The sequence below is a fragment of the Podarcis muralis genome, chromosome 4, assembly GCF_964188315.1.
Source record: "Podarcis muralis chromosome 4, rPodMur119.hap1.1, whole genome shotgun sequence".
In the NCBI taxonomy this organism is placed as follows: domain Eukaryota; kingdom Metazoa; phylum Chordata; class Lepidosauria; order Squamata; family Lacertidae; genus Podarcis; species Podarcis muralis.
This window is the reverse complement of record NC_135658.1, coordinates 23,712,933-23,737,816: the sequence shown is the minus strand read 5'-3', so window position 1 is coordinate 23,737,816 and position 24,884 is coordinate 23,712,933. Positions and strand designations below refer to the sequence as shown.

The 24,884-nt window shown below is 45.0% G+C and overlaps 1 protein-coding gene across 1 annotated transcript in view; it reads right to left on the bottom strand.

Moving 5' to 3' along the window:
• Positions 1–9,803: 9,803 nt before the first annotated feature.
• The window catches only part of DDX10 (DEAD-box helicase 10), a 171,635-nt gene continuing 156,554 nt past the window's right edge, over positions 9,804–24,884 (bottom strand). Inside the window, exons 17-18 of the mRNA XM_028726235.2 lie at positions 24,424–24,548; positions 9,804–10,550 (exon numbers count right to left, since the gene is read on the bottom strand). Coding sequence (XP_028582068.2) covers positions 10,376–10,550; positions 24,424–24,548 — 300 coding nt within the window. The 3' untranslated portion in view covers positions 9,804–10,375. The remainder of the gene's footprint in view (positions 10,551–24,423; positions 24,549–24,884) is intronic.

Genomic DNA, 24,884 nt, shown 5'->3' with positions numbered 1-24,884 from the left:
CTCTCATTTCTTGGAGGTTTTTAAGCAAAGGCTGGGTGGCCATCTGTCATGGATGCTTGAGCTAAGATTCTTGCTTTGCAGGGGGTTGATCCCAGAATGTCCTGCTTTTCCACAGGACAGCCCTATTTTCATCAGAGAAATGTCAATGGGTATGATAAGACATCCCTATTTCTGCTGGAGAAATGTTGGAGGGTATGGAGTTATGCGACTCTCGAGCCAAGGAGATGAAGTAACCATACAACCTTTAGACGACATCTGAAGATAGTCCTGTATAGGGAAGTTTTTTGAAATGCTTAATGTTTTATTTTGTTTATATATATATAATGGAAGCCACCCAGAGTGACTGGGGCAACCCTGTCAGATGGGTGGAGTGGTAGTAGTTGTAGTAATATGATGGTGGTGGTGATGGAATAGAACGTCTCTATGTTCATTGGGAAAATGTTGCAGGGTATGTTAGTGACATCATCAGGGCCCAACCCCATGACGTCACCAAGGGACACCCCAATAGAAATATATCCTTGAAGAACACAAGTAAACAACTGGGAAAGTCCTGCCAGCCAGAAAAGCAGCGGCTATGGGCAAATTCCTTGGAGTGCAGGAATGGGCAAGCTGCAACAGCTAATTTAAAGGCAAAGATCAGAGCAGGAATCAATTATAGCAAACTAGATAGGGCTGGTACCTGCCGCCGATGAAAGAAAATGGAAAAGAAAGGTCAGGACCTTCAACGGTAATAAAGAACAGCGTTGTCAGACAGTAGCATATACAGCGCCAGGGCAGAAAAAGAAAATCCTCTTGTGGAATGCTCAGAAAAGTCACGGCAGTGGGGAAGAATTGCTTCTGTTAAAAGGAGAGCAGGAGTTGGAATGCAGAGAGATGAAGATGCAGCGTTTTGTTTTGTTTTTTTGCCAGGGACCACAGAAAGCTCTGGAGGGACCTTATACGTACATCAGCTCTTGATTTGTATGTCATCCATCAGAGCCTCTCCAGGGGCGGACATGTAAAAGATTAAGAGAGTAACTGCGTTTAAGAGAGACAAAGAGACACGTAACTGCGTTTGAGAGAGACAAAGGAGAAGGGTCTCTGCACAGAGATCTAGCGAGACTTTTGTCCAACAATCCTCTAGGGACAGAATTCAAAAGCGGCAAAGCAGAAGAGAGAAGAACACACTTTACTTGATGGGAGGTCAAGAAAAGACTTTTGCAATATTGAGGGGGGTGCGGGGAGGGTTTGACCCATATAGGTTCTGAATCAGAATCTTATCCAGGGGCTGTTTGTGAGATGAGTGCTTCTTTTTTCTAGATGCATGCATGCAAGGGTGGACTTTGGCAATCTTTGGTAATATGGCGCCCGGAGCAAAGGCCAAAATTTGGCAACCCCAAACGGATCTTCTCAATTATGGTTTTTCTCAATTTTGTGCCCCCTCGGTTCAGCAACCTGTGCAGAGGAACTGCCTGCAACACCCTAAACCTGATGCTGATGTGCAGTTGAGGTTCAACACTAGGCATGTGTGTGATACATAAGAAAACACAAAATGAGAGTATTGGAACCCCTACTTCATAAAGAAGTCACTATGACTGATTTTGTACAGAAGAGAATGGGCAAGCTGCAACAGCTAATTTAAAGGCAAAGATCAGAGCAGGAATCAATTATAGCTCTCTGGGAGAGAGCCTGACCAAGAAACAACAACGACTACGACTACTACTACTACTACTAAAGGTAAAGGGGCCCCTGACCATTAGGTCCAGTCGTGGCCGACTCTGGGGTTGCGGCGTTCATCTCGCTTTATTGGCTGAGGGAGCTGGCGTACAGCTTCCGGGTCATGTGGCCAGAATGACTAAGCCACTTCTGGCGAACCAGAGCAGCGCACAGAAACGCCGTTTACCTTCCTGCCTATTGCACTTTGACGTGCTTTCAAACTGCTAATTTGGCAAGAGCAGGGACTGAGCAACGGGAGCTCAACGCATTGCGGGGATTCGAACCACCGACCTTCTGATCGGCAAGTCCTAGGCTCTGTGGTTTAACCCACAGCGCCACCCACGTCCACTACTACTACTACTACTACTACTACTACTACTACTTTGTTATTTACAGTGGTACCTTGGTTTTCGAACTTAATCCATTCCGGGAGTCCGTTCGACTCCTGAAATGGTTCGAAAACCAAGGCACAGCTTCTGATTGGCTGCAGGAGCTTCCTGAACTCAATTGGAAGCCGTGGAAGCCGCACCAGATGTTTGGCTTCCGAAAAACATTCGCAAACTGGAACACTCACTTCCGGGTTTGCAGCATTTGGGAGCCGATTTGTTTGGGAGCCAAGCCATTCGACTACCAAGGTACCACTGTATATGCCACCCACTCTGGGTGGCTCCCAACAAATAAAAGTAGCCTGGTCTACCACTGTGTCTATAACAGTGTGCTTGTATTCATTTCCACTCCTTCCTTTACATTTTATGGCTGCTGACCATGCTGAGTCTTCATTGGGCAATTTCGGGTGGCTTTGTCCTTTGTTTATTTAGTACTTCTGCAGATCTTAAGGTTCCCTTGAGCACACTCATGCTGCTTTCTTGTTCCCCAGTGGCCCCAATTTGCTTGCAATTCTCCTGGCACTCACCTTCTGTGTTTGCTATCCTAAGAAGTGGCACATCTATTGACGCTTTTCCAAAGCATTCGCAGCTGCAGAGGCCGTACTTGAGTGCATGTTGGTTAAACAGTTACATGATAAACTTTCTGGAGATTGGAAAGAGTTTCACAAAAAGTTTTCCTGGAGACGGCAGTGGTGACCTTACAATTTTGTATTTTGTTGCCAGGTAGATTTAATGAAGGAAATCGCAAAGGTCTGACAGATCGCTGAAGTAGCGGGCTCTTTCTCTCCCCCCCCCCAACTTTGAATCATTCACAACTATATGTCTTTGTATTCTGGAGCGCTCATCAACAACAAAAAGAAATATTGCCCCCTCAAGCAACCCAACAGCTCTATAATTAAATTACAGATTATATCAATTAAAGTATAAACACACTATCTTGTGATGAAAGCATCCATCTCATCAACGTCCGTGGAATCAATAGGCTTGTATCATGCAGGCCTCTGACCAATTTATTTTCCTGACACAGGGATCGATACAGCAATTTTAATGGCATTAATGATTAGATAGCTTTTATCAGCTCTGAAAAAAAAAATCTTCTGCAAATGTTCATCATGCTCCAAAACCCTTTTTGCTGAGATTTTTTATTGCTGTACAAACACTGGATGTTAGAATATAAACTGGTGGCAATGACCACTGTAGGGAATTATCACCAAGAAATGTTAGTAGGGATGCTACATCAAGATGTCATAAAGGACAAGGCAGGGGTGGTGTGTCCCATTTCATCATCTGAGTCACCGTCACTGAAGCCTCCCTTATTTGGGATGTGTGGTGGCACCTGCAAAGCAGTGGCAGCAACGGTGGGTTCCACTGAGATCTCATGAGATTTCGTGAGGAAGAAAGCTCAGAGGAGGCTGGGGGAAGAGAGAGTTCAAGTACAGTGGTACCTCGGTTTAAGAACAGCCCTGTTTACGAACTATTCGGTATATGCACGCCGTAAAACTGGAAGTAGGGTTCCAGTTAGCGAACTTTACCTCAGTCTATGAACGGAAGCCAAACGGTGGAAGGGCACCGGTGATGGGAGGCCTCATTAGGGAAAGTGCACCTCGGTTTAAAAATGGCTTTGGTTCGTAAACTGAGGTTCTCCCAACTGAAATGGAGAGTGTTTGAGGACCGGGACATTCGCAGGGAAGCCAGAATGCTTGTTTACAAAGCTATTGTACTTACAACCTTACTGTATGCTAGGGAAACATAGACCACTTATAAACACAATCTCCAACTTCTCAAAAGATTCAATCAGCCGTGTCTCTGGAAAATTTTACACATCACTTGGGAAGACAGGCGAACTAATCCCACCCAACAACAACCTTACCCAGGCCCCAACCCATATTGCAAATAGTGGCTCCACTCTCTGGTGAAGCCAGAGCAGCCACGGCTGGTCTCTTGTTCTGGGCCAGCTGGCTGGCAAACCCAGGGGTAGCAGTGCTGGCATGTCATGACCTAGCAGGACAACGGGGAGGGGGAAGAGGATTCTGGCGAAGGGCTGTACTGGCGAAGGGCTGTATGACTGGTACATAGCAGGGCAAGCTGGGGATGGAGAAGGGGAGGTTGGGGGCTTAGGAGGTACTCACAGGACAGCAGGGGACAGCGGCGGCCAGTTCACAGGAACCTCCGTCTCCACAAACATGGTGGCCTCCGAGGCATCAGGAACAGTAGGAGGTGCACTCTAGGAGCACTCTGAGGCAGGAATGCTCACTAGTGGATCAGCTTGAGATAATGGGACTCATTAGGTCTGGGAGGAGGTTTGAGGTCCCTCAGGTGGATTAAGCTCAAGGCAGGTGAGGGTCACATGTCTCGTCAAGTGGAACAACATGGCTGCTCAGCTGGAGCAAACCCAGATGCGTCAATTTAAGGTGTAAAAGGGAAGTTTGCTCAAGTTTCCACATTGATGGACCATGACTTGGGTGTTCCAGGAGCTCCACATGCTGGGGTTTGTGGTTTTTTTTTTGGGGGGGGGAGGACTGACCTCCATGTTCCCTGATCCTGGATGGGCTGCTGTGGCAGGTGCTCAGCCTGACTGTTGGACTTTGGACTTGGCTTAGTTCCCTGTTTAGGGAAGCTTTTAATGTTTGATGTATTACTGTATTTTAATATTCGGGTGGAAGCCACCCAGAGTGGCTGGGGAGGCCCAGCCACATGGGCGGGGTATAAATAACAACAACAACAACAACAACTTCTTCTTCTTCTTCTTCTTCTTCTTCTTCTTCTTCTTCTTCTTCTTCTTCTTCTTCTTCTTCTTCTTCCTGGATTGTTTCTCTTGACCTGTTGAACTGCCAAGCTACTTGCTAACATTTGCCCTTGTGACTGTGTACACCAGTGGGACTTGCTGCCAGGTATGCTGGGGTTCACGACATGGCATCAGAAAATGGAGCCAGACAGCTATTGGGTTCTACTCAACTGTGATTTTTTCTTTTCTTTTGTGCGCCGCAATGCAATGCCTAGCAAGAGGGAAATAGGCAGAGAGGAGGTTCACGTGACTAGGAAGCTTCAGAGGTGGGAAAAAATGACATTCACTAGCCATTTTTATGCCTGGCAAATTGAATTTGTATAGCCAATTGTGAACCAGTGCTGTGTGTGCATAAAATGCCAGATGGAACGAAGGGTTGTGTTCAGAATGAACTGTTCAAAATAGTAACTGCTTGTACCTGATGGTGAATCATTTTTTTTTTTTTGTCCTGCGTATAAACCAGGTTCTGTCATTTGAAAGGTAAGCCTCATTATACCAGCAAAAGAGTGTTTTCAGCCAATATATCCAGAAGCTGCTTTATTTATCACTAGATCATAGTATTTGGGCTCGGCTGGGCGAGCAGTCAATGATCACGCTGTTAATTTATAGATTAGTTTATTTCTGCCTTTGGCTGGTTCTTGCTGTTGTTGCCAAGGATTGCAGCGTGCTTTCATCATCCTGGCAACCCTACCCAGTTTGAAGGGACTTAAATCCCAGAAGATCGATCGAGGAAGAGAATCAGTTACCCCCCCCATCCCACCCTCTCCAGCTCTTGTCCACATTGTTGTCATCTGTCAAATCACCCTTGCAGGGAAACGTATTAAATGGAGAAAAATTATAAGAGTGTTCAGCTCTCCACTATGTTTGTATATATGTAGATCGTTTTGCAAGCCAGAGGGGATTTTTGTTTTTTTAAAGAACACTCAATATCTAACAAAAGAAGAATTTCTACTACAGTCACTCATGCAGTGTCCCTTGTTATCAGATGCTAGCAGGATAAAGGCATAGTTGAGCTGTAATCCAAAAATGGCAAAACAGCAGGTTGAAATGAAGTAAACAGTCCATATGGAGTAGCAAAGCATAGTATTCCTGGAAGACAGGCTCAGTGGTAGAGCGCACGCTTTGAATGCAGAAGGGTCTGGGTTCAATCCTGGGGAAAGACCCACGTATGTGTGTGTGTGTGTGTGTGTGTGTGTGTGTGTGTGTGTGTGAGAGAGAGAGAGAGAGAGAGAGAGAGAGAGAGAGAGAGAGAGATACTGCCCTTCACTTTACACAAGGCAGTGTGCAGAAATAAAACAAATACAAACTAGATTTTCCAGTTAGCTCAGCTGGTTAAAGAATGGTGCTGATGATTCCAAGGGTCACAGGTTTGCTCCCCCTATGGGCCACCTACATATTTCCACATTGCAGGGTGTTAGACTAGCTGAACCTTGGGGTCCCTTCCGACTCTACAATTTCATGATTAATAATACTTTTTAAAAATCTATACCAAATTACAATCGCAACAACATATGCTGTGGTGGTTAAAGTGTTGGAGCAGGACCTGGGAGACCAAGGTTCAAATCCTGCCCCTCAGCCATGAAGCTCACTGGGTGACCTTGGGTCTGTCATTGTTTCTGTCTAACCTACCTCACTGGGTTGTTGTAAGCAGGGAGTGGGTGGTGCTGTGGTCTACTCTAAACCACTGAGCCTCTTGGGCTTGCTGATCAGAAGGTCGGCAGTTGAAATCCGTGTGATGAGGTGAGCGCCTGTTGCTCGGTCCCAGCTCCTGCCAACCTAGCAGTTCGAAAGCACACCAGTGCAAGTAGATAAATAGGTACCACTGTGACGGGAAGGTAAACAGCATTTCCGTGCACTCTGGCACTCGTCATGGAGTTCCGTTGCACAAGAAGCGGTTTAGTCATGCTGGCCACATGAGCCAGAAAGCTGTCTGTGGGCAAATGCCTGCTTCCTTGGCCTGAAAGTGAGATGAGTGCCACAACCCATAGTTGCCTTTGACTGGACTTAACCATCCAGGGTCCTTTATCTTTCTTTCTTTTTTACCAAGCAGGGCATTTTTTTCAGCCGGAACTCAGTTCCAGCACCTCTCAGGTAGGCACCATTGCCATTATAAGAGTACAAGGGAGGTGTTCATGTTGAGTGTGGCACCTCTTTTCCTAGAAAAACAGCAAATTGGGGGTGTTTTTTTAAAAAAAAATATTTACAGCAAAGGGGAACTTGCATCCTTACTTCAGACACTTTTCTCAATAGCACAGCTCCAAAACGATAGCAGGAATTGAGATCAGGGAAGTAATAAATAATAATCATAATCATAATTTATAATGGGTTTTCCCAGCCACTCTGGACGGCTTCCAACAAAAGATTAAAAATACATTAAAACATCAGTCATTAAAAACTTCCCTAAACAGGGCTGCCTTCATATGTCTTCTAAACATCAGATAGTTGTTTATTTCATTGACATCTGATGGGAGGGAGTTCCACAGGGCGGGTGCCACTACCGAGAAGGCTCTCTCTGCCTGTCTCCCCATAAAGGGAGACAAGGTTGGGTTCAGTTCACTTTGCTCACGTGCTTCATTGGTTTGAAGTCTATCCACAACACCTCCTGTTTTAGTAGTGAATGGGCAGATATGTAAAGAAACAAAGATGAGAGAGTGCACCTGACCAACCCATGTTTGCAAGCATGTGCATTATACAGTTATGCACGTCCACCTTGGGTTTCAGGATACCCTGAAGGGGTATAATTTCTTCCTTAGCCTGGTTAGGTCACATGTCAAAACAATAAAAAAGAAAAGCAAAATTGACAAAGTACCCTACCACACGGTTCATGACAATATTGAGCAGAGAAGCACTAAAGGGGACTTCATAAATCATGTCTCAGAATGTAGTCTGTTGATATAACCCTTCCACATCATGGCTTGCTGGAGGCAGCAACAGCATCCCATCTTTGTTGACACAGGATATGAAAGGCTCTAATTCATTCCTTGTAGCAATCCCTCTTACAACACGGAATTGATAAGCTTTGGGGTGTTTTTGTTAAGCAGCCCCCTGTTATTTGAGGGGGTGGAATGGCTAGTGCCTATTGGATGCTGTGGTATGGTGGCGAGGGTGTTGAATTAGAGCAGGCTTGAAACCCCAGTCCTCCATGAAACTCACTGCGTGACCTTGAGGCAGACACTCTCTCTCAGCCAAACCTCCCTTAACAGCGTTGTCGTGAGGAGCTCCTTGAAGGAAAGGCAGGATATATATGTAGATGATAAATACATTCTAAGCTCCATCTTCCTCCAAATTTGCAAATTGGCTCCCTTATCATCAGCAGCCTATTTTCTGAGGGAAGGCTCCAGAAGACTCTTTTATTTTTAACCAGTATGAAAAATGATGTAGTGTAGAGGTGAGAAATGGAATAGGGTGGTAATTTTCATTCCCTCCACCAGCAAGTCCTTGCACCTACGACCTCCTTACTGTTTGCATTTCCTTCCTTCCTTTTTCTGGTCGCATCTTCTGTGCTCACAGAAGTGTAGCGGGCAGCAGCTTGATTCAGAGAGACAGCAGCTGTTCGTGTTCATGGTGTGGATCATCAAACCTAATAGGGCTTGTTAAAAGTGCGACAGACCAGGGATAAGCTCACCAGCTCACTCTAATCAACAGGGTGTCAAGCCTGTCCTCCGAAATGCCACCTTAGGATGTTGTTAACACTTGCATCCCTGCATCCAGTTACCTAACTTTTAAGGACTTCAGGAGGCTTACAGGTAAATATGAGCTTCAGTAGAAAATCACCAAGGCTGTCACCACTATCCAAATACACCTGCTTGTCCTCTACCTGGATTTCAAATTTCAAATGCTCTAATTAAGAAACTTAAGTCCTCTAGGCAGGATGAGAACAGGACAAACTACAGTGATTTTGGAAGTTTCTGATCTTTGTTAACACAACCCCAACCTTTTAAAATTTTGTACCTGAATACAGTGGTGCCCCGCAAGACGAATGCCTCGCAAGACGAAAAACTTGCTAGACGAAAGGGTTTTCTGTTTTTTGAGTCGTTCCGCAAGACGAATTTCCCTATGGGCTTGCTTTGCAAGACGAAACGTCTTGCGAGTTCTTGCGAGTTTGTTTCCTTTTTCTTAAAGCCGCTAAGCCGTTAATAGCCGCTAAGCCGCTAATAGCCGTGGTTCGCAAGACAAAGAGACTCGCGGAACGGATTAATTTCGTCTTGCGAGGCACCACTGTATCTCTCTCTCTCTCTCTCTCTCTCTCTCTCTCTCTCTCACACACACACACACACACACACACACACACACACACAAAGAGAGAGAGAGAGTTTGCAATGTATATTTGACAAGAAGCAAAGTGGCAAGAGGACTGCGCTGTAAAAAGATGCACACAAGCAGGAATTTTGGCATGCAAATACTCGTGTAGTCTCCCAACCCACCATCTATGTTTACCTCTGAGAATGTAGAGGTATTTGCACACCAGTGAATGAACGGAGCCTGTTGCCACATACAAGCATCTATGGACTGGAGAACTAATCCCAACAGTGGCACTAGAAAAAGAACAGGGGGGAAAATCACACACAGGGAAGCATTGGTAGGAGAAACTGGCAGGACTTTCTTGAGCTTCCTGTCTTCCAAAAAAACCTTTGGGATAAATGGGGCAGTGCCATTGTGCCCACAACCACCAAATCCAAGGTGGATCAGTGAAGACCCTCTGGTGGGGCATTCTAACCACCCAGATATTGACATGGCCTTCCTTGGGATTCCTTGGAACTTCTAACATGCACCTTTTCCAGGTGGCCCTTGCCACTGTGAAAGGGTCCACACCCCACAGTTTAAGATGCAATGTCTTAAAATGATGAAGAATATTAAATAGAGTGAAGAGAGTGAAAACAGGCATACATTATTCCAAAGTTTCAGAATTTCACATCAAAGGCTTATAAGGCAAATCAGTGCATGGAACCCATACCTGGTTTTATTTTGCAAAAGAACATTACAATTGAAATTTTACAAAAATATTCGCTCGTTCATGAAGCCCTTTTTGGTCTCTCTACCTTCTGAAAAAGCTGTCTGGCACGGAGCATATTTGTCATTCTGATGGGCACTGAAGCCTCCATGTGCAAACCAGTATTGCACTTCATCATCCCCCAAGCTGACATGCCCGGATGTTTTGGACTACAACTCTCATCAGCTGCAGCCAGCACAGCTGGGGATAATGAACACTGGCTGGACCCAAGAAGAAGTGTAGTCTGAAACATCTGGCGGCCACCACAAAATACATAATCAAAATAAAAACAACAACCCAATAACCCCCACCCCCCAAAAAAAAATTAAAAGGGGAAAGGATCCTCACAACATTTAAAGTAAGACAATTAACAAACCTGGACAAGAGCCACTCGCTGGAAAGACCATTATCTCAGAAATGTTTGCGGCAATATTTATTTATTGGCAACCAAATTGGCCAGGTGCCTTTCTGATACAAAGACAAAAATAGCTTTGAAATAAGAGGGGGTGGGGGTGGGAATTAGCTTTGGTTGTTGAGCAGATGTAATACTAGCGCTTCATCTTCCGCAAGGGAAAGGCCTGTATCTAATGTTGCAAATGAGTCTTCTTTGCTGAGTTTGATCTTCTTTCTTCTTGGCGCTGTTTCTACCGCTGATGCGCTTCCACCAGAACGTTGTTTGTCCATCCCAGGGCCACTGCAGAAACAAATAAATCACCCTTTTAATAAGTGCATTTGAGCCAATTAAGCATCATGCAAGCACACAATTCATTTTTAACAGAGGCAGGTTTATGCACGGATAAGGGACAAGCACGCTGATGGCTGTAAAAAGAGGAACTATAGATTGAAGAGCTCAAAAGTTGAGACCAATTCTGCTGACCAAGGAAAATGTGTCATTAGTTGCAAGAAACACAGATTTACCATTGCTTTAGATTAATTTACTGTTTGTTGATGGCAAGCAACAAATATGAGCACGTGTAAATTTAAACGCTCGCTAATATTGTGGACTAAACATGTCTTGCTCCTCGTAATCAGATATGCGTTGAGACTTGTGTGGCTTCGACTAAGAGGAGCTCTGGTCAATCACAGCAAAGCAGCATCTAGTCCACAGTAGACAACCAGGTGCCCTCAAGAAATCTATAAGTAGGGCTAAAATGTAGTAGTCCTTGGCTACTCTTGCTCCTCTAAGCAACCAGTAGCTAGGTGATACACCATTTTCAAATATACAGGTTCCACACAACCATCACAGCTATCACCCAGTGATAGAACTATCCTCTGAATTTGTCTATTCCCAACTTTCCAAATGTAAATTTCTCCAAAATAACAAAAACAAATTGGCAATAACCTTGTCAAACACGTTTTTTGGCATCAAGGGATATGTTTGCAACCGAATCTCTCTCTCTCTCTCTCTCTCTCTCTCTCTCTCTCTCTCTCTCTCTCTCTCCTATTCCAAGCAAGCAAATTGGCAACCAATCTGAAATGATCCACTCCTTGTGAATAAAAACCCCTTGGTCCAGATGGACTATTGTTGCTGGCTCTGCCTGGATTCTATTGGCAAACACAGCTGTTAATATTTTAACATCTATATTAGGGAACATATTCTGCTGTAACAATTCAGTAAGCACAGTGGTGGGGGAAAGCAATCAGTTAATAGGAAGCCGGTCGAATTTGCTCTGGATTTTTGGAGGGCAACTGTCTATCATGGGCTGGTAATTTTTCCAAAAAATAAAATAAAAAATGGTCTGGTTATGATATCAGCATGGGCAATTCACTCCCAGTCTGATCTGAAAATCATTCATTGGTGTATAGGTAGGTTTTTGTTTTTAAGAGGAGCATCCTCCTGCTGCCTTATAAAACCAAAATTTAAAATGTGTTTTGTTTAGGTCAGCACTGTTTATACTGGCTTTATTGCAAACACAAATAATTGCAGGGGCAACAGAGTGCCCACTATTATGAAACACCTAGCAGGGCTTTAAAAACAATAACACAGCATATTAAAATGTGAATTTGCGAAGCAATAGCAGCACAGTAAAACTTCCCATTCCCCAAATAAACAAAACTGCAAAAAAATATTTTCATTTTTGCTGTCTCTGTCAAAAAAGATAAAATTAGACCTATCTGTTTTGCAGTGGGATTGCAGGTGCGCATTCCATATGCTCTGCCTACCTGAGCTGTTTTTGTTGACAAGACCACATCGTAAGTATCATATTCTATTAAACTAAAGAAAGATCTCTGTGCAAGCCCAGAATCTCATCTTTGCGGAGGATGGGTGGCAAAATGATGAGAAGATTGTTATTAATATATCACTGATCTAACGTTGACATTTTTTGAAGAGGAAAAACTGAGACATGCAGACTTCTTACAGCCAGGTCTTGAGACTGTCTGCACATCAATCAAGGTATCTGCTATCCCCATGTTACTGCTAGGACTCTGGGGTTGAGAGGTTCACATAATGAAGCATGCGTGAAGACCGGACATTAGTGGCAGCTCTTGTGGCAACTGCTACAGTTCCTACCGCTGGGTGCTGATGATGAGTAGGTGAGGATGAAGCTGTATCCTTGTTGGAGAGTATCAGGAGAAGGTGGAAGGGCCAGCCAAAGACATTTTACCACCTGAGACAAAGGACAAGGTGGCACCTCTCTCCATTCCAGGTACAGAAGCCACATAGAATTGCAGGTGAACCTTCCTTGAACACAGGTGACGTGATAGCATCCTCCACTGCACCTAAGGCTGTGGAGGATTGCCAGGACAGGTTGTGTAGCAACAGAATAAAATGCCTAGGAGATTCGGGAGTAACAGCGTGAGGTGGTTGCCTCTCTGTGCCTAATGGTAGGACCGGCACTGAGGGGCAACAGAAGCAACCTGGCTGCTACTCTAGCACCAAGCATGCAGACAGAATACTTACTTATTGGTCCAGGCCAGGCACTCAAACAGCAATTTGCAGAGAATGACACCCCCCCCCCAATAGAGTGGGAGGATCACAAGAGGCTCCTCCTACGGCTGCTGTAGCCACATTTTGAAAAGGAAACAACCCTCCACAAGATGAGAAGCCCGATTCCCTTCCCTACTTGTGCCAAGTTGCTGCTGCAGCAGCCACTAGCAAGAGAGAGTCAAACTGTAGTCATTTGTGGAGCCCAGGGAGCAGTGCATCCGACTAGTCCCAGGGCAAGGTCCAACCAGATGAACCAGATATTGAGGTTTATAAAAGGAGGTTATTGTCCTTGCCCATAGCTTGGCTTGTTTAGAAAATGACCAGGGCTCGTTATCTCTGCCATCAGTCAGGGGACCAATGACTACTGGGAGTCAGGTCCTCCTGTCCCACAGGAAGACCAACCTGTCTCCCATCCAAAAGCCAGAGGAGGAGGAGCCACAGGGAATTTGCTTCTCGCATGCCCTGCCTAAAAGAACACTCCTTTCAATGGACAGTTGCCTTGGGGCTGCAGAAGGAAGAGGGCATTTGGCTGGAGTAACAAGAGCCACCAGCCGTTATTCAAGCAGAAGCGCCAGCAAAGGAAAGATGAAGCAGGCCTGAACTGGGAATCAATGCCCTCTTACGGCTCACTGCTTTGTTCTGGCCTTGGAAGAACTGCTCTCTCTCCTCTGCCTCCCCCCCCCCTCCAATCACTGCCTGAAAAGCGGGATGAAATTATAGTGAATGAATAGCAAGTCCGTCTGCTTTTCTGACACGTCTCAGAACAGGCGTGCTTTGAGAAGTCTTGGGCCCAGAGCACAGTGCTTAGTGTTTGAAGTGAAAAAGAGGTGGATGGAGGAATCTGGAAGAAAAGGTTTTAAGTGCTAGCAAGATGACAGAATCATAGAGCGAGGGAAAAGAGCTTTCAAGGCTGTGTAGTGAACAGTGGAGCCGCCAAATCCACAAGCACAGACCATCCTCAACTGCATAGTTTGGAGCAGCCGTTCTCAGCCTGGTTCCTTCTAGAAGTCCCATCAGGCCCATCCAGCAAAGCTCTGCCCTGGAGCCCAGGTCCTGCTTCTCCTTGCTCTTCCTGCCTGTCCACCTGCTCTTCTCCTCCAAGTGTGTGAACAGTGACAAGCATGAGAACGAGGAGACATCACTAAGGGTTTGTAAACCTGACGGCAGGGTCCATTTCTCTCTCTCTCCTCTCTTTCTTTTAACTGATGTGAGCTGCTTTGGGAGACAATTGTTGTCTGCCAAGCAGGGTGAAAATATAGGCATCACCAGTGAAGCTTTGACCTCTTCCTGAGCTGTGTGGTGGAACTGAAATATCTTTCCAGCATATATATAGAAAATGGATAATGGTCCCTCAAACTTTCCTCCTGGATTTGTGGGGCAGATTTAAAAAAAACACAAACCAAACAAATAAAAGAAAACAGTAAAAGGCAGAATTGCAAAAGGAGCCTCGTTTATGTGTAACACTAGTCATGCACTTCCCAGCCTGATATCCCTAGTTTTATAAGCAACATGGAGTCTTGTGGCACCTTAAAGAATAATGGATCTATTATTTGTGAGCTTTCTTGGACAAGTCTGCTTACCATACTTTTCCAATAAGATGAGGTTTTTAAAGTAAAAAATAAGGTTAAAAATTGGGAGCGTCTTATACATGGATAGTGCATATGCGAGACGGGTGATTGGTTGTAGCCACGAGCAGGAGCTTTTCAGTGGCGATTGGGTGTGTGATTTGTGGCTGTGTCAAGGGCTGCTGTGGATTGGCTGCCGCTGCGGCAATTGTGTGTGTGACAGGCAGCGACATACTGGCGGCGAGCAGGCAGACGCTTGTTTTCTTCTGCGACGTGCGCAATCGGCAGCATATGCGAGTCGGGTGAGTGGTTTTCAGGGCGTTCCCCTCCAAAAAAAGCTCAACAAATCTGGGCAATCCTCCCCCCATTTTCTTAAATTGGAGTCCCCAAAAGTAGGGGTGTCTTATACACGGGGACGTCTTATACATGGAAAAATATGGTAATAAGATGCATGAAATGATATCCTGAACTGCAGTTATGCATACACATGGGAGAGGTGTGTGTATGTGGATTGCAAAAAGTGAGATCACGGGAAAATGAAATGCATTCTCCGCTCCCTTTTGTGCAATTCATTTCCCTCTGACCTCACTCTTTACATCCCAACTATGTGTATGGGTACCTGCAACTCTGGATAACGCTTCATGCATCTGATGAGGTGGGCTGTAATCAACAAAAGATTATGCCATAATACTTTTGTTAGTTTCTAAGGTGCCACAAGTGTCTCCGTTGTTTCTCATTGCAAAAGGCTAATATGGCTGCTCCTCTGGAAATAAGTTTCTTAAGGAAGCTGATCTGCCAGCAGCATGCAGAGCAGGGAGTTTAGGGATAGCCGGTCCCTCAAGAACTGCCGTTTTGCTAATCAAGGACACTGGGCGGCAAGCCACACACATACATTTTAATTTGCAAGGCCACGGCAAGAATTCTAATGAAGATTAATTAATGCAGACCCTTCTGCAGAGCCCCTGCGATGCTTCTTCCTCACTCAGTGTCAGAATGTTGACTGCACACCGCGGTAGTAATGAAAATACATTGTGCGTTGTGTTATTCTCCTTTTCCCCCCAGCCATTCTTCCTAATGCACACTGAAAAAGTTCTAAAATGAGGTTTATGAAGGAAGCAAGGAATAAGGTTGATCTTGCCTGAGATTCATTATAGGTTCAAGTGTCCCCGAATTCAGAAGACTCAATGAGGCTGTTTTGGGCAAACCAAGTAACAAGAACACAGGATGAGCCAAAGACAATTAAAATGGAAATTAAATTAAATTAATCTGGGCAAAGTGAAGGTTGTTTCTCCTTTAATGGATTAAACGGCCAACAACAAATTCTAGTCATCTACCAGTATGATTAAGTTGCATGGGTGATGTCACATTATTACACTCTTACTATCGGTGACTGTTTAAAATAGTTTGCAATGCTTATTGCATCGGAATGGCATGTTAAAATGGATTTAATGGGCACAATCTGACAAATTAAGCCCACTGAGAATCAATGGGTATTTGAGCACCTAGATTGTGCTAGGCTGTGGCTGTTTTATGTCTGCTTTTACTCTAGCTGCTCTCAAATGGGCTCCTCTGCAATACCAAACCCAGTTATTTCAGCATCAGCAATCTTGTTTTTAGTTGCACAGGGTCATCTGCCAGCTTGTATTGCTAGTCCCAGGCAAAAGTGAGAGTGAGATTCCTAAAGTTGTGCTTCGTTCTCTCCTTCCCTCATTCCTGCTTGGTGGCAAGTTCAGGGCAGCCTGTACGAGATTAGTTTCCTTTGGAGGAAAGCATTGGAGACATCAAGTGTATTTGCAATCATTTGTTCATTTGCACAGGTTCAGCAGATATTGGAGGGACACAGGAGCAAGCACACAATCATCACTGATAATGTATAAAGTCTTTCAGCCTCAAAGCCAAGCAAGAATGGATCAGAAGCAAATTCAACTACTTGCTTCTCAGCCATCTCAAGTATACTCTCTTAGCACTCTGAGGCCAGGGAAACTGGCTTCAATATCTACTGCTTAATGGAGGGCAACCTCACTTAATTCTAAACTAGAATTAGACAAAGCCATATACAGTGGTACCTCTGGTTACATACTTAATTCGTTCCGGAGGTCCGTTCTTAACCTGAAACTGTTCTTAACCTGAAGCACCACTGTAGTTAATGGGGCCTCCTGCTGCCACCGTGCCGCCGGAGCACGATTTCTGTTCTCACCCTGAAGCAAATTTCTTAACCCGAGGTACTATTTCTGGGTTAGCAGAGTCTGTAACCTGAAGTGTATGTAACCTGAAGCGTATGTAACCCGAGGTAACACTGTACAACATGACAGGTATGTACAAGTCAAGTCCATAAAGCTCAGGTTCATTCTGACCTGCTTGGTTAGTTTGGACTGTGGTTAGCTCAGAACCCCCAAATTTAGATGTTACTAGAAATTCTGGGGGGTTTAAAAGGAAGTGCTTCTTATGCCCTCTTCACAGAAGCAAAAGTTCTCTTTCCCTTCACCCACCTGTACGCTCTCTGGGGGTCCTCCTAAATAATGTGGAATGAGGTACTTACTAAATAACCATGCTCCTCACCCTTCGATAATCTCTTCCAGCAACAGATCTCATTACAATATTTTAGAAATTAAAGGTATACCTGGTTTTAAACCTTTAAAACTATCAAAGTTCACATATAGTATATGTTCAAAATGCAGGCTGAATAAAAATAATGGCCCACAAAAAAGCAGCAAACAAACTAAAACCTAAACCATAACGTGCCACTAGCTCATAATGAGGCCAGCAACCAATCATCTCCTGCTTTGGTCACCAAACCTTCATCTCCCAATTCCTTCAGGCGCTGAACTTCATCTTCAGTCCACTGAAACTGCAGCTGCCAAAACTGTCTTTGTTCTCCATCATTCACTGCTACGCAGCTTGTGCCCTCTCCACCGTGCTGCACACAAGATTAAAACGTCCTTCAGCAGCCTATGCTTTAAAGCCCTCAAACCACCTCTAGCCATTCCTAGGACCCACCCTCCTCCTCCTGTCTTCTCTGCTCCGTCTCTTGTTTTTCTTCCCTCCTTCCTCCCTGCCTTCTTCTGAAACATCACAGAGCATTTTCTTTCTTTATTTAAACAGATAGATCTGTGTCACTTCTCTGAAGCTTGCAACGGGACCTTATTAAAACGAAAGACCAATACTAGTACAGTGGTACCTCAGGTTAAGAACATAATTTGTTCCGGAGGTCCGTTCTTAACCTGAAACTGTTCTTAACCTGAAGCACCACTTTAGCTAATGGGGCCTCCTGCTGCCGCTGCACCTCCGGAGCACAATTTCTGTTCTCATCCTGAAGCAAAGTTCTTAACCCGAGGTACTATTTCTGGGTTAGCGGAGTCTGTAACCTGAAGCGTATGTAACCTGAAGCGTATGTAACCCGAGGTACCACTGTAACATTTGCAAAATGGCAAGTAAGTAAGTAAGTAAGAGCTTCATAAAGACTGAGCCACCAGAAGCCTTTTAGAGAAGAAGGCCTTTACATCCTCTCTGAAAGGCTATCAGAAAGGATCTCGGTATCTCAGGAAAAGCTCGTTATCCATTCCTTAGGGCATTCTTGTATTTGGCTATGCTCAATCTAGGCAGCAAAATTGGCCTTTGCTTGTTTTGGAGCAGTGCATACTTCTGGGCTAAGCACACTTAAAAAACATGGGCCACAACCACAAAAGGCACTAGAGGTAAGTGAAGTGCTATGTGAACCGCCCTGAGACCTGCGGGAATAGGGCGGCATACAAGTTTAATAAATAAAAATAATATACTCCATTGCAAGGCCTCTGCATTCGGTGTAGAGCATGGGGCTCAATTCGCAGTCCTCATATGCCTTTATTCACACATTTGCTGGAAAATGCTACTGGACGTGGCTTGGAAGCAGGTTTGCCTTCACCTTTCTTCTTAATGAGTGCAGCTAGAGGAAGGCAGATATGCTGGGATGGCTCAGTTGGTAGAGCATAGAATCACAGAATTGTAGAGTTGGAAGGGACCCTGCTTCGAGGTGTTAGGATGGAGGCCATGTTTGAGACCAACTTTCTAAGACTGGCCTCCTGAGCCTCTGCTCCCTTGCACCTTGCCTACTGAATGTAGCTTCACCATAAATAAACAAAGCAACAGACAAGACATGGGATAAATGGAGAAAACAAAGAAGTTCAGTGTTCTGCCTCCCACTCAGACCACAATGAGAGTAAGGAAGAGGTCCTTATTGAGGCAGATTAAAAGTACCGTATTTTTCGCTCTATAACACGCACCTGACCATAACACGCACATCGTTTTTAGAGAAGGAAAACAAGGGAAAAAACATTCTGAATGAAACAGTGGATGTATCATTTTTGTGCTTCATGCTGTGGCCACAGACATGTGATCTGATGGTGAATTTGGGGTGACCCAATGCAAAGATCCTGAGGATCCATGTGGATCCATGCTTTTTAACCACATTTTTGCACCATTGCAGCCCCAGGCAACAGTGGGTGCGTGATTTTTGGGGGGCAGGCTGTAGCCATGGACATGCTATGTGCTCTGATGGTGAATTTGGGCTGACCCAATGCAAAGATCCTGAGGATCCATGTGGATCCATGCTTTGTAACCACATTTTAAGTGGGGAGGGAAGGAAAAACACAGAAGGGACAAGGAGCACGAGAGGGGTGTGCAGAGAAGCAGCTGGCTAAGAATGCAGGAGAGGGGTATAATGGGAGGGAGGAATGGAAGGCAAAAGTTTTCCCCCACCTACCCACCGAAGCCAGCCAGCTCGCGCTCTCTCTCTCTCTCTCTCTCTCCCACCAGCATGTTTTCAGCAGCACCGGAGCACAGAGGAAGGAACGACACTCTACTTTCCCCTCTGCTTGCCTGGAGGGGAGGGGCTTTCCCTGCTCTTTGTTCCGTTTGAGCAAACACAGCAAGGAAACAGAGGAGGGTGGGCAGTAAGACCCTGAGGCAGAATGCAGGAAAGCAGCCGCTTCCTCTTTTCAGGTTTCCCTTCTCCGAGACGCGCGATTTGATTTTTGCCTGATTTATTTTGCCTCCACTCGCGCCATTCGGCTCCAGGGACCACACATTCGCTCAATAACACGCACAGACATTTCCCCTTCCTTTTTAGGAGAAAAAATCTGCGTGTTATAGAGGGAAAAATACGGTATTGGGTAGAGAGTCAGAGTAGCCCCAAAGCTTAGACTAAGCAACAGGAAAGGTCGGACTAGCTAGATTAGAAGCAGCAGTCCAAGATCAGGGCAAAGAGTTCAGAACTGTTTGCTAGCAATGGAGCAGTCCCAACAGGTTGACACACCTACCTGCCTGCCAAGTTTTGAAAGGCAAAGTAAAGCAAGTTTCCTTTGTCAGTCTCCTGTGCTTTACAGGAATGCTTAGCATTCAGATATGCATTATGTTGAGGAAAATGGGTCTACTCCCAGTGGCAGATGAGCTGCAGAGTCTTGGGTGGTTTGGCTGCACTCTGTCCTTCTGACTTTGCTTCTTACACCCCCAGCAGTTGGGTCAATGCCCTCCTTGGACCCCACAGATGCTCCCTGAGGTATCCTGTCTGAGAAGGCCAACCAGAGCTTCCAGATTCTAGGAGAAGGGAGCACCTACCTCCTCTAGCCTTCACTCCCTGCTTTCAGGCCCTACCTTCTGGAGCAAGTGGAAGAAGCAATTTAGGGGAGGAAATCCTCCACTGCAGGAAAACAGCAGAGGACCACTTCACCAGTCCATTCGGAGAATGAACAGGGATTATGGAGCAATCTACATATGAGTGCCATAGAAGACCAGCTCTCAAACTGTAGCTTGTAAAAAAATAATAATAATCCTGGTTTATATTATAACTCCTCTAACTGCTCACAATTAAAACCACATAGTTAGTGGTAGTCAGGGATGAGAATTCACCCTAAAAGAACCAACAAATCTGAGGCCTAGACCAGGAGTCAGCAAGGTTTACCTTGCCTGGGCCAGTTCACTCCAGCAGAGATCCCTCTGTGAGCCGGATTGCACACATGCCTGCAATTTCCAGCGTCTTCCTCTGTGCAGACGTGATTTCTGGCACCATGGAAGTGAGTCCCCATGCCACCCTATGCTGGTTTAGCACAGTGCACAGGGATTCGCTGAGCAGGTGGCTTGGGGGCCGGTTAAACAGCCCCCGTGGGCCGCTTGTGGCCCATGGGCCTTAGGTTGCCTACCCCTGGCCTAGACCATGGCGGTCACATTTAAAAGTGAATGCTGAGATGAATAGACCTATACATAAGAGATTAACTGGAGGTGATGCAAGTCCAATCACAACTTTGTTCTAATTCAAAATTTCTTTTCAAAAATGGCTGTGGAACTGGATCTATTAAGAATTCAATCTGGCTGCCTAATGAATATTTAGGGCACTCACCTGCTGCTTCTATACCCTACCCGACCCCCGACAAATGCTTTGTCTCATTAACTATTTAACATTATGATAGCCTTAAACAGAAATATGATAAATGTTCCTAGATATACCAAAAATTCATCTTGCATTACATGCTTGGATTCTTTAATTACTCATCTGGTGGAGGGGATAGCTCGAAGCCGTTTTCATTTAAAGGCAAATTTAAGAGAGTGGGTTGTGTATAGCTTCCCTCGCAGGAGGTGGTGGTGGGAGATGAGTATGGCTGAAAAAATTAGCAATTTAAAGAAAAGAACAGAAAGCTTTCCACAGCCAGAGACAGATCATTTACCTTTTGCTATTTCCTTTGATATAAAGCTTCTAAGGGAGCAATCCAAGATCTCCAAGGGTGGGCAAGTTAGGATCCAGTTGATTTCTGGCTCAACCAGATGATTCCTGATGCAGCTGTACTATGCTAACTTAAGCCCCACGTCCCGGTCCAGCCAGAGATATGACAGCGTAATTCCCTCATCCCACCACAGCTGGCTCAGCTGGCTGAGTTAAGATCAATGGATCTTATACTGGCATAAGACCTGAATATGGGTGTTTCAGGTGAGTGGCAGGGCAGGGCAGGGCAGGGCAGGGAGAACTTATGCTGGATCCGAACTCTGTTCAGCTTGGTCTCATGACCTGGCAGCATGACAAAACTTGAGTCAAGGAAAAGGGTGGCATAAGTCAAATTCTATTTTCAATGGTTGTTTTCCTCCTCTTCTCTGGTAGCAGCCTTGCTCCTGGGCAGAGTGCGGAATAGGGGAAATTTAAGTCGTCTTAATTTAACATAAAGGTAAAGGGACCTCTGACAATTAAGTCCAGTCATGAATGACTCTGAGGTTGCAGCGCTCATCTCGCTTTACTGGCCAAGGGAGCCGGCGTTTGTCCACTTCCGCAGAGACTTTTTCCAGGTCATGTGGCCAGCATGACTAAGCCGCTTCTGGAGAAACCAGAGCAGCGCATGGAAACACTGTTTACCTTCCCATGTGCTTTCGAACTGATAGGTTGGCAGGAGCTGGGACCGAACAACGGGAGCTCACCCTGTCGCGGGGATTCAAACTGCCAACCTTTTGATCGGCAAGCCGAAGTGGCACAGTGGTTTAACCCACAGCGCCACCAGCGTCCCTAATTTAACATATGCCAGTGTAAATTCCACTGGCTTCCGATACTTAGGATTGCTCTGTAAGCCTGGTTGTATTTTTTTAAAAAAATTAGGGTACATTCTTCCTTTACAAAGAAACAATCTCTAACACATTTAAGTCTTAGAATTGCAAAACCAACATGCATATCATTGTTATTAAAGTATTGGAAAAACGAACAGTCTGGGTATGAGATACCGTAAAGACTGCATTCTCTCAGAGGATCCTTTCCTGTCCGAAGTACGATGGGCAGTGACCCAATGCAGGGACATCATGTCAGTGACACCAAGATTAACCTCCCTCAGTGGGGGAAGTCAGCTCCTCTGCCTCCTCCTGGTTTTTAGAGAGCTGGCCCTCTTTCAATAATGTTTGGATCTAGAAAGCTTTACCCATTTAAAGCAGATTATTTATGAACATTTGGACTTATTTACAAGAAGCAGCAGTGGCACAGAGTCTGAAAACAGAAGTAGGGTTCAGGTGTAGGAGGTCACCAGCTCCTAACCAATCAGGTCAGACCTAGACAGACTGAGAGTCACCACTAACCAACCAGCCTCCCATCATCCCAGTCTGGGGTGAATGGAAGTTGGAGTCCAACAACAATTGAAAGGTGTCACGTTGGCTACCGCTGGCATAGATATTGCTGTGACCATGTGCAGTAGCATCCATGAACACCAGGAGCCACTGGGATCCATGCGAAATGTTCATGGAGCCTTGGGATGCTAGGAACCTTGAGGATGACATTCCCACCTGTGTAGATATTGCTATGCATACTTCTTTAAATAGGAGATTATTTATTGCTTATTTACTATGAAGCAGAAGCTATTTTTACTAATAATGGTCTGTAGAAACTGCCCAGCTGCTGCTTGGAAGGGCAGAGGGAAGCATGGAGGACTCTTGGAATAGGAGGAAGCTGGGCAAAATCAGATCCAATTAGGTTTGGCTTGGATTCAAGCATTTGTATGCAGGAAATTACTTTTCTTTGACCAGAGCAGGAGGGAGGAAACCACGGCAGCAGTAGTACCACCGGGGGGGGGGGGGGGTAGGCTAGATGCATCAAGACTGCTGGTGTGCTTGTATCTTATATCTTAGTTCAATTGCAAAGATGGACAAGCAGTGAATACATTGTAATCTCCCCTTTTTTAATACATATGTGCATTCTCCTAACAGGCGAACCCTTTCCAAGAGTAGGTACTCAAGCTTTGCTAAAATGACGACAAACTGGATATCTCGAATATTTCCAATCAAGCTTCCACACAAATGATTCAGTGCAACGTGGTGTGTCCTGGCTCACAAAAAGAAATGTGTGACCCAATTATATTTCACACAGAAGCACAGAAGAGAAGAAGCACTTGAGGTGGACTTCCTTCCCCTTATTCTACAGTTAATCAATAGCCCAGCCAGCCACAAGGCTTTTATGCTGTGCCATGAAGCCTGCCAACAGACTCCACTGGGCTCTTAGGAGCAGCAAATTCCTGAACCGTGCAAGGTCCAGTTGTAATCCCTTGTTCCCACAGCTACAGAAAGCAGACAGCCTCAGAAATGACAGCACGCCACTGGCCTGCAGGTCTTTCTCGATCTTCACGGTATGGTAATGAACAAAAAATAAGGGCAAAAATGACACTGTAAGCTTTTTCTGAAGGATTTGGCAGGGGGTGGGGAGAGCCCAAACCAGCAGTCAGTAATGTGGTACTCAATATGATGAGAGTTAACTAAACTAAGCTGAAAAGTGTATTGGCTTTTTCAACATCCAGGGGACTTTGTTGAATGGGCAGCACTGTATAGAAATGTCATAAATAAATATAAATAAATAAACAAACAAATCCTTACCAAGGCCATGAAAGCGCTGCTATGCTGTAGGGATTTCAAATCTGACTTGCTTACTAAACAGCTAGGAACTTGGTAGGAAAGAACATAGTGGCCGACTGATACATTGCATGGTTTAAGGATGGAAATGACAATGGACCCGGTTGAGCAAAATTTCTGTTCTTTAGGGACATGCAAGATGGACAGGAAAACATGCTTTTGTGGAACAATGGACAGACAAGCTATGCTGCTCAGCATATTTTTCAAGCTAGGCTATTCGGCATGAAACAATTTTTATAAGCTGCTCTAAGAAAAGAGTGGGACATAAGCAAATAAATAACAGTTAGCATAAGGTGCCAATTGGGATTTTCCAAACCTGATCCCCAAATACATGGTAAATTGCCATAGCAGCGCATGAACCAGTATTGGGGCTGAAGACATCATCATGATTAGTCAAGCAAGGTGCACAATTTAGGTTCCACAACCTCTTCAAGGGTCCAACACCACAAAATGCTCTCTGCCGTTTTCATATTCTCATGAAGATACATGAATGAAAGCAGCTGAACATCCAAACATCAGCCAACCTGAAGGAACTTCAGATCATTGGTTTATTTGATTGTGGCAGAATAGTTATTTGCTGTGAGTAGTCTTTGATTGGTTAAAGGTTTTGATAATATGGAGGGTGAAGACAAAGGGAGGGAGGGAGAGAGACCATATTATCAAGATGCAACACATACCCATAGCTTTCTGGATCAGCCTCTTGGTCCGAGTCTGTATATCTGTCAGGGTCTGGAAGGATGCTTGGATCAAAGTCATCATCACTTTCACTGCGATCCAGAAAGGCGACACATTCCTCTTCCACCTGAGTGAAACAAACAATATACAGAATTAGACACCTCCATATTTCATGTTCCTTCCAAAATGTGTGTCGGTGTGTTCCTTCCATCCTGGTCGTTTTAGTCCAGCCCAGCAATTAAGCCAAGATTTGGGTACAGCTGGTGATGAATCATCAGAGGAGAGCTTAACTACCAGTCTGGGTGTGGTTGACAGGCTCAGCCAAACCTTGACTTAGTTGCTGTGCTGAGCTAAAAGGACCGAAGAGGTTAAATATTTGATGGAAACATTTAAAACCAGAGGCATAACTTATTAGAATTAGAACATAAGACCTGAAAGAAGGTAATAAATTGCTGAACATAAC